This window comes from Hippocampus comes, unplaced genomic scaffold (assembly GCF_001891065.2).
Source record: "Hippocampus comes isolate QL1 unplaced genomic scaffold, H_comes_QL1_v1.1 scaffold104, whole genome shotgun sequence".
NCBI classification, from domain to species: domain Eukaryota; kingdom Metazoa; phylum Chordata; class Actinopteri; order Syngnathiformes; family Syngnathidae; genus Hippocampus; species Hippocampus comes.
The window spans coordinates 3,452,610-3,461,936 of NW_017806072.1; the positions used below are offsets into that span (position 1 = coordinate 3,452,610).

The 9,327-nt window shown below is 40.2% G+C and overlaps 1 protein-coding gene across 1 annotated transcript; it reads left to right on the top strand.

Moving 5' to 3' along the window:
- The first annotated feature begins 6,479 nt into the window (after window positions 1–6,479).
- On the top strand, window positions 6,480–8,330 carry phlda2 (pleckstrin homology-like domain, family A, member 2). The gene is made up of 2 exons (XM_019894315.1): window positions 6,480–7,031; window positions 7,322–8,330. The coding sequence occupies exon 1, from the start codon at window positions 6,605–6,607 to the stop codon at window positions 7,019–7,021; it is 417 nt and encodes a 138-aa protein (XP_019749874.1). The 5' UTR covers window positions 6,480–6,604; the 3' UTR covers window positions 7,022–7,031; window positions 7,322–8,330.
- Window positions 8,331–9,327: the final 997 nt, after the last annotated feature.

Sequence of the window (9,327 nt, forward strand, 5' to 3'; positions counted from 1 at the left end):
TGCGTCAGTACTAATATGATGGAACCTCTGAAGATGAAGGCTTCAGATATGATGACATTTTGACCCAAATTGTGTGCAAAAAAAAATCATTTAAAGCTGCTCCAACCATGAGCATCGACTCATCAGGATTAACTGCTGTACAAGCACGCATTTGACTTTTTCTTTGGCTTTTTTGAGTGACTATCAAAGTAATAAGACTCCAATGTCATTACAGTGGATATAAAATGTCTAAAAAGCCCTTTTCCCTTACCATTTTTTGTGATGTAACAACTGACACCAAGATAATAATAATAAAAAAAAAAAAACCAAAAACGTTTTGGTGTGTCTTCTATTTTCTACCATTCAAGTGAAAACAACAACAACTACACAAACTACCCCCATGTGTTTGGGGCATTTTATTATGGTCCAAGGAAATTAAGGTTGAATGTTTAGGCCATCATATCAAATGTTATGTTTGGCTCAAACTCAGCCCTGCCAAACACCAAAAGAACATCTAACCTACAGTGAAGTGTGGTGAGAATACTATCCTCCTTTAGAGCTGTTTTTCCTTCAGCTGAAACTACGGTCTTAGTCAAGGTGGATGGAATTAGGAGCAGTTCCAAATACCAGTCAGTGTGAGCATGAAACCTCCAGGCTTTTGCCAGAAAATAAATAAATAAATAAATCCCGGAAAAGGCTGACAGAGCAACTGAACTTTATTGCGCGTTAATTAATCAGAGGCACTTTGAAAGGCGACAGGTGTGTGCCAACGCCCATTTAACATGAGGTTGAATGTAATTGCTTGTGGAACGGTATTCCATTGATGTGATGCGCTGACCAAGAATACTGCCTGACTGCATGCTGTTCCTCTGAAGGTGGTTGTACAATCTTTTTTGGCTGCACCTCTGGTGACTCTAGTAGCAAAAGGATTAGAATTGCATAAAGGAAGAGGAGCTAAACCATGCACGGTCCTACATACTTGACAGGTATTTTTGTCGATGATAAGATTTATATATAGATACACATGTATATCCATCATTACCTATTATTAAAGTTATGTGATATCGTTCCATCTTTTTTTTGAACATGTATACTAAGAATATATACTTAGCACTCATTGAAGTTAAGTTTGAGTGGTATATGATATTAAAATGTCCCTATTAACAACGAGTCACTTATTGTTACGTTTGTATGACTGTTTAGAACAGGGGTGTCAAACTCATTTCACATGGTGGGCCACATACGGCCTCGGTAGATGTCAAGTGGGCCGGACCATTAAAATGATACAATACTTTGCTATAAATAACCAAAACAATATGTCTTTCCTTTGTTTTGGTATAAAGAAGCACAAGAACATTAGGAAAATGTTGAAATTTAATGAACATATCTTTTACAAAACATTTCATGAAGCACCTTACATTTCCTTCGACAAATGTGCAATTTACTTTTATCATTCACATATATGCATTGCAACTGATCCCACTGATTGTACAAACTTTAACAAGTAATTGGTATTGAAAAATATAGTAATGCACTTTAAGATTAAACAAGATTCATAAAGAAAGCAAGTTTTAAAGCATTTACACGTGCATATAAAATCTAAATGTAATCCCTGCCTACACCTTACAAACTAAGGAGAGTGCTATTAAATGTGTAAATGTGAGAGTGCTATTGATAGCGTCTGCTGTCATGGGTCTGTCTCAGTGACAGACTGAGGCTGCTGTTGTCTTCTTCTCTGATCAAAACAGTGTCCCCTTGCGGATACTCAATGAATTGCACCTGATTAAAAATATTAATTCTGTGTCTTTAATGCATTTTTTTCACTTTTACATTATCCTGCGGGCCTGATTGAACCTACTTGCGGGCCGGTTCCGGCCCGCGGGCCGTATGTTTTACACCCCTGCTTTACATAATCATCTCGCGGGCCGGATTAAACTCCTTTGCGGGCCGGATCCGGCCCGCGGGCCGTATGTTTGACACCCCTGGTTTAGAATATGGTAGGGATATTTAATAAAGCGCATGTGCAATTCAAAAAAAAGTCGAATGTTAGTGACAGTTTGATACTGGAACAGGGGATTTGTTTTTCCCTCTTTCCAAGTAAAACTTTGAGTTTGAGATCATTTTTCATGACTTTGGATGTACCATTGAATTCACTGATTTAAAAAAATATGTTGTATGTGTGCAAACTTTGACATACACAATCGCTAAGACCATCAGACCATAACATCTGTTTCTGCATTTATTGACTGGACTTGACCACAAGGACTTGAGTTAAGTTAACACCCCAACACTGTACCGTGAGGGTGGGGGCCCAGGGGCGAAAACAAAACAATTATACAACTTCTTAAGCCATCCTTTCATCCATTCTGATCCTGTTCAGAAGGTCACGAGGAGCTGGACTGGAGCATATCCCAGCTGAGTCCTGGTGAAAGGCAAATTTACACTCTGAATCGGTTGCCACTGTCAACGTCGTCTTTATCATTCAAGGAAAAGAACGAATTCATCGCAGTTACTTTCACACAGGCTCTGACACATACAGTATGAATGAAGAATCCCTGAGTTATTTTCATCGCTAACTATTAAAAGTGCATAAAATGAGTGTAATAAACACAATAAAAAAAACATGGACGTTATGCCCCAACATGACAACCAAACACCTCTCAACTGATGTGTCATACCCAGCCGGTGCCCTCGGCTACAAAACTCCCTCATGCTGAAGTAGAAAGGAATAAACACAAAGGACTTTTTTCTTTTTTTGGGAATCTTTTTATGTCCTCCTCTGCATTTGCACCTGGCATGTTATCATGTTTCCGTTGTGTGTTTCGGGGTCTGCAGTTTTGTCTATGTCGAAAGAGCGAGGGCGAGAAAGTGCTGATATTAATGTCGAGGCCGCCACAGCACACACCACCTAAAAAAAAAAAAAAACGCTCATGGGAAACAGTTGTTCTTTCCCACAAGCGGTGACACGTTCTGCTTTTATGACTGTTGCTATTCAGCGGCCACGTGACAGGGTTGCGTTCTCCATTACTATTTACAAATAAAAAAATGATGCCAGGTTGGTACAATATCTCATTGTTCTTATGTCCAATAGGATGATTGATGATTCAAATGCTCTAGATCGGGGATGTCCAAACGTTTTCCACTGATGGGAAAAAAATGAAAGGAAGAGGGTGGCCCATATCAGCCCGTGTTTCGGAAACATGCTGAAACCAATAATATTATGAATGAATTTGTTATAGTAGGTCAACATGTGCTGTGAGTTTAAACATAGTAAAAGGAAAGGTAAGGCAGATTTATTTCAATTTTGAATTTTATACACAAGGTAACTAAGTGTGATTTACATCATTTAAAGAACAACATTTAAAAGCAGGTTTCAACAAAACATTTTAAGACATTAAAAGCTAAGTAAAGAAAAAAATATTGCTTCGTAAAATCGTTCAAAGAATGTAGAGTGATTTTTGTGTTATCGTTGACAAAATAAAATGCTGGTATAAGTGTAACATCTATTTTTAAATTATCTGTAATGTCCCTTTATATTCAATTTAAAATATATTAAAAATTATGATAGCGTTTGACAATCGAATGTATGAAGTAAAAAAAAAATCCTGTGACAATTTTTTGTTCCACTGGAAAAAATGAAATAAGATGAAAAGTAATATAATTCAGTTTTTTGTCAAATTGGTATTTTTTTTTAAACATTGTGTGCTGTTTTTGAATATTATAACTACTTTGTCATGTACTTAAAAAATGTCAACTTTGTTCTCCAATGAGGTACCAAGTGCAGTTGAATTGTAGCTCAAGGCAAAGAGTGCCACAATAAACTTGGAATGTGAAGATCACAAAATGGGCCTCTTTCAAACACAGCTAATCTTTATCTTGAAATAAACTATCACAAGAGGAAACAATAAAAAATTCTAGACAACCTTCATTATCTTTTGTTGACGGTGGCATGTGCTTTTTATGATTGTCTCCATTTACGCTGTGTTTCGCTTTACGGAAAAAAATGAGGGTGCCAAGACTTTAGGTTGGCTCCATACCAAGAAAAAAAACTAACTCACTTACTCATTCATTTGCTTTTTTTAATCCTAATTTCCAAAAGATTTATTACGAATTGCGCAGACAAAGCAAATAATTGTACATGAATAAATAAACTGGTCAAACGGGACAACTTAGATCAAGAGACTCCCATTTTCTAGTGACTCATATATTATATGGTTTGATAGAGACTCAATCATGCCACTTGTTCCATGCCTGTCAAGCCTCGCCGTTGAAATATTTATCTTGTCAGTGAAGACTCAAATTCACCTCACTTTGTCCTATATTTATAGTACCGTCTACTCTGTGTCTCCTTTGACAAACAAAACACACATGCACGGAATCCAACTGAGTCACCGGGTCTTCCTTTGGCAAGCCGAGTGTTCCACTGGAGCCTGCCACAGCCCACGCAGAGTCACTGAGCACGGGCATGCCTTCACCGCAAAGTTTCCTCTAAAAGGATTCAGCAAGTCGCACACCCCCAGGCAACACCAAAAGTCCCGACAACAAACTGGAAAAGGAGGATCAACAGGTGAGTTATGCCATTTCCTAAGTGAAAAATCAAGACAGGGATTAAAGAGGTAGACATGAGAGCTGGAGCTCCTCGAGTTGCCTCGAGGGGTCAGGCTTGTTTGGAGTGGAGGTTTGATGGCGGTCCACCTCGAACCAGCCTCTCTTTTCAACAAACTCCAGGAGACGGGGCGATGCACAGCAAATATGAGTCATGGGATGAAGTCAGTTACAGTGAAGAAGCATGTGATGATAATAACACAGTAGAAGGAGAATGGCGTCATGTTGACTCATAATTATTACTTTGTAAGTAGATCATTTTTTTTTAGCCTCGACAAAAGAAAGCACTTCCTTCTTGAGCTGTCTTTGTGTCTCGTGAACTAATCGAGTACCATGGACTTTTTTTTTTTTGCATGACCTTTTGGAGCCATTTTTCCCCCCATTGCAGTGCACTTCAAGAGGAGTGCTTCTGACTCGTTTGGGTGTGGTTTTTATTGGCCTGGCAACCAGCGACACAAAAAACAGAGTCAGTCAGAGTCATTTACCTCTGCTCTCGTCTTCTACTACAACATCTATTTCAGTCTTTCTAAGGCCCTTTTTTTGACAAGATTGAACAAATACTCTCTCATCCACACATCCGTTCAGTTTTTACGATAATGATTCCAAACTGGGGTATTTTGATCACTGTAGGAGATCATCAGAGTGCGAAGGAAATTAAACAATTGCACTTAATTTGACTGAAAATTCATTCATTCATTCATTTTCCAATGCGCTTGATCCTCACAAAGGTCTAACCACTGGACCACCGGGCCGCCCTTGATTGAAAATTATTATTCACTAATTGCAAATTTACCTTTGTTCATCTATCCGATGTACAGTGTGGTGAGAGGGAGGACAATTGAATGATTTTTTTTTTCCATTAGATGACAGAGGGTAGAATAATCGTGTCCTGTTGTCATTCTTAATCGAATAAGTCACTGCTTCCTGCGAGTGCATCAGCTTTGTTGTTCATTAGACAGGCCCAGGTTTTATTGAGTGGCTCAATATGTGAGTAAATTGAGAGAGACAATCATTATTTGAGTACTCACACTTTTTGAGACACTTTGGTTTAGTTTTCTTATGTAAAATGGGCGAGTTGAATCAAAAAGCTGGTCAACGCTGTTCTGTTTGTCGATATGTGCCCCGTGATTACCTGTTGACCAGTCTAGGATGTACCATGCAACTGCCCCCAGGTCAGCGTGTTAGGCATTAGCTTACCCCAAATGAGCACTTCTAATCATAATGAATGTCGTACGTTATATGATTTCGGTGAACCAAATATCATGTTATCATTTTCAGCATTATGTTTATCACGACAAGAAAAATATGATTGTCTATATCGTTACATCTTACTCAGTATTGATCGGCTGTGCAAAATCACAGGGTCATACAGACTCATTGTAATCGTATGTGTGCTGTGTGTGTGTGTGTGTGTGTGTGTGTGTGTGTGTGTGTGTGTGTGTGTGTGATGGCGCACCTTGTCAGGGTCAAGTTGAACTCTTGGTGCGGCTTTCATGCTGAAATTGAGTTCTGTTTACCAAATATGGTTTCTTTCCCGATACTGTCATGTAATGGTTCTTTCTTAGAAATCAAATCCAACAGAGAAATAGCAGGAAAAGAGTTCCACTTTGTCGTTGAAGATGGCTTTTGACAGTCACAACACGCTGAGAAGGCACATGTTTGGACTAATCCCCACAGTAGGATGAGGGTTGGTGATTAATTAACATGTTGGGTGTGTGCGGCGGTTTGGTCCACCTTCAGAACTTCCTCTGGCCTCTGAGCCTCTCCGCCCACACACGCACACGCGTGCACACACACTGCCTTGAATCAACCCACTGACAACTGCTGATACATTCCAAAACCAACTGACGTCAAGTGGGCGGAACGCAGGCCGGGGCCGGGCTATAAAGTTGCTCGTCCAAGTTGTGCTTCATTCACAAATAGCCACCGTGGATTACTCCAACCCAAAGAGAGGCACCTTCCTCGGGCTGCTCTGACCCAGGTTGACGCAGACAATTTTCGTCACAACATTCTCCCAAAAATGAAAATGTCCGCGGCCGAGATCTCGCAGGTGCTCAAAGAGGGCGAGTTGGAGAAGAGGAGCGACAACCTGCTCCAGTTCTGGAAAAGGAAGACTTGCGTCCTGACCACCGACAGCCTCAACATGTACGCCGACACGCAAAAGCGCACACGGGGCAAAGAGCTCAAGTTGCAGTGCATCAAGAAGGTGGACTGCGTGGAGCGCACCGGCAAGTTCGTCTACTTCACCATCGTCACCACGGACGACAAGGAGATCGACTTCCGCTGCCCGGGCGAGGACAACTGCTGGAATGCGGTGATCACCATGGCCCTCATCGACTACCAGAACCGAAAGGCCATTCAGGATTTCAAGACCCGTCAGGACAACGAGGGCGCGTCCCCGGGCCAGCAGGAGCGGCACATGGCGAGGGCCCCGTGAGATTAATATGGTGAGTTCACGTTCTCGTAAGAATATCTCGAAACAAAATGAGAAAGCGCTTCAAATTGAAAACTGTCATACACAAAATAGTATAAGCGTTGCAAAATTCAAACAAGTCAAAAATACACGTGGGAATAAAGTAGATATAAATAGAATGGAACTGCAATACATAATAAAACTGTAAAAACAACAGACTAACTCAACAAATGAACTTTCCATCTCCTTAAAACTCGTTTTTATCCCATAGCCTAAATTCCCTTCAAGTAGTTTCTCAACTTTCCACTCCTTGTTTCCCCCCAGGATGTGTGCGTGTGGCCCACACAAGAAATAATCATTCAAGGACCAACCAAAAGGGAACGATGACGTCACCGGGTCCAGAGATGAAGGATTGGACTGAGATGTCACAACGACTCTTGCATGTCCAGCACAGATTTTCCAAACTCCACTCACATGGACTGAGAAGTGAAGTTTGCTCTCATGGGAGGGAGGGGGGGAAAAAAAGATGCCTATAAAAGAATGTCTGTTAATTTATTTGTTTCCAGGATAGGGTGTCTACTGGTAAACTGCACTTGTTTAAATTATTTGCTTGTTTCAAAGCGTTATGTGTTTATGTATTTATTTCAATAAATATACGTGCATCTTTTTGGACAAACTGAAGCGTTTCATTACTTTCGCTAAAGAGGTTATGTTTGTTAGGGGGGGAAAAATGCTTCTGATTTCCACAAAGCCTTTAGGAAGGGTGAGGCATTTTAGTGCAGATTCATTTTTCCTCCTGCTTTTTTTAACGATGCATTGTCTGCTTAATGTCTCATTCTGTGACAAAAATCGGTACCAGTGGTGGGAAGTACAACTACTTTGTTCTTGGTTACTGTACTGATTTTTCAGATATCTGTACTTTACTGAAGTATTTATTTTTCGGATGATTTTTTTTTTCTTACTCTCTGAAAGAAGACGCTGTATTTCCTACTCCTAACTTTTTTACGTTTAAGTTTTTAAACCTGGATAATGACTTTTTTTGTGCCAAGTTATCAAATTAGGTATTGCACATAATTGACAGTAAAAATAATTTGTACCTTCACTGTTGTACTGAAGTACATTTCAGGCTCTGTCTTTTTTTTTTTTTTTTACATAAGTACAGGAGTTGAATTATAGTTCTCCTGTTACCAGTGTCTCTATTTTCTGCAAGTATTTGTACATTAAACAGTACAGAGTGTGAGTAATATTGACACCTCGAAACAACACAATTGATGAGGCCTTGGCTTTTATCGTTGTAAATAAAGTATCGACTTGGCAAAACTGAATGGATATACGTGAGATTGGTGCTGTATTTTTTTAAACCGGTGCGGATGAATTTAAGCAAATTAGTCTTCGGCTTCAAGAGGTCCACTTTCTAAACTGAGTGTCATTCTCCAGAGTTCTTCCCAGCCTGCAGTGTGAGACTGCCCATATCTTATGACCTTGCAAGTAACAGTATACAGTTCACTCCGGGGAAGTTCTCTGCGACTACATTTCTCGGTAAATGCCAGACATGCTCAGTCAAAGGAGAAGGGTGGACCGGAAAGTCCCTTTCCTTTTCTGAGTCAGGTGGAATGTGGCTCTTTATTGTCAGCGGGAGTCTTTCAAGCTGAGGTCGTAGCTGATAAGCAGAGTAGAGTTATTCTGAACACACCTTAACTACTTCAAAGGTGTGGTGCGTGTGCGATCTGGCACACATATGTTGTTTCACAATGTGCCTCGCATGAGCCCAAATGCGTTGGGTGATTTTCTGACAGTTGTGAAGGAATGTGTTGGATTCTTTCCTCTGATGCTTCCTTGTTGGACTGGACTTCAAAATGTACAAAGTGTTAAACACTTGAAATTTCATGTCAATTTCTTCAAGTAAAAACTGTGAGAATGGAAAAGCAAAGATCAACTGTATTGCTCTTGAGCAGACCATGCTGTATTTTCATGACCGGTACAAGCCCGGCGTCTCACGAGTTCGAAATATGCATGAAGGCAGACTAGACCAAAGCAAGCCGGCACATTAAAAAAAAGAAAAAAAGACAATTTGTGCTGTTGTGGGTGTGAACACAACCGGCTTCATTCGTTACCAAGAAAGGCGGCTTCTCACATTGCCTTCAAATGTGGTGCACTCACATCTCACATGAAGACATACCGTATCTGTGTGAAAATTGATACATGACAAGATGAGCATTGCCACTGTTTTTGGCTGGTGTGACTGCAGACAATGTAAGCTTAAAAAAACATGCAAGGGGAAAAAGGAAACATAGGTAAGCATGGGAAAACGCAAATCAGAAATGTTATTC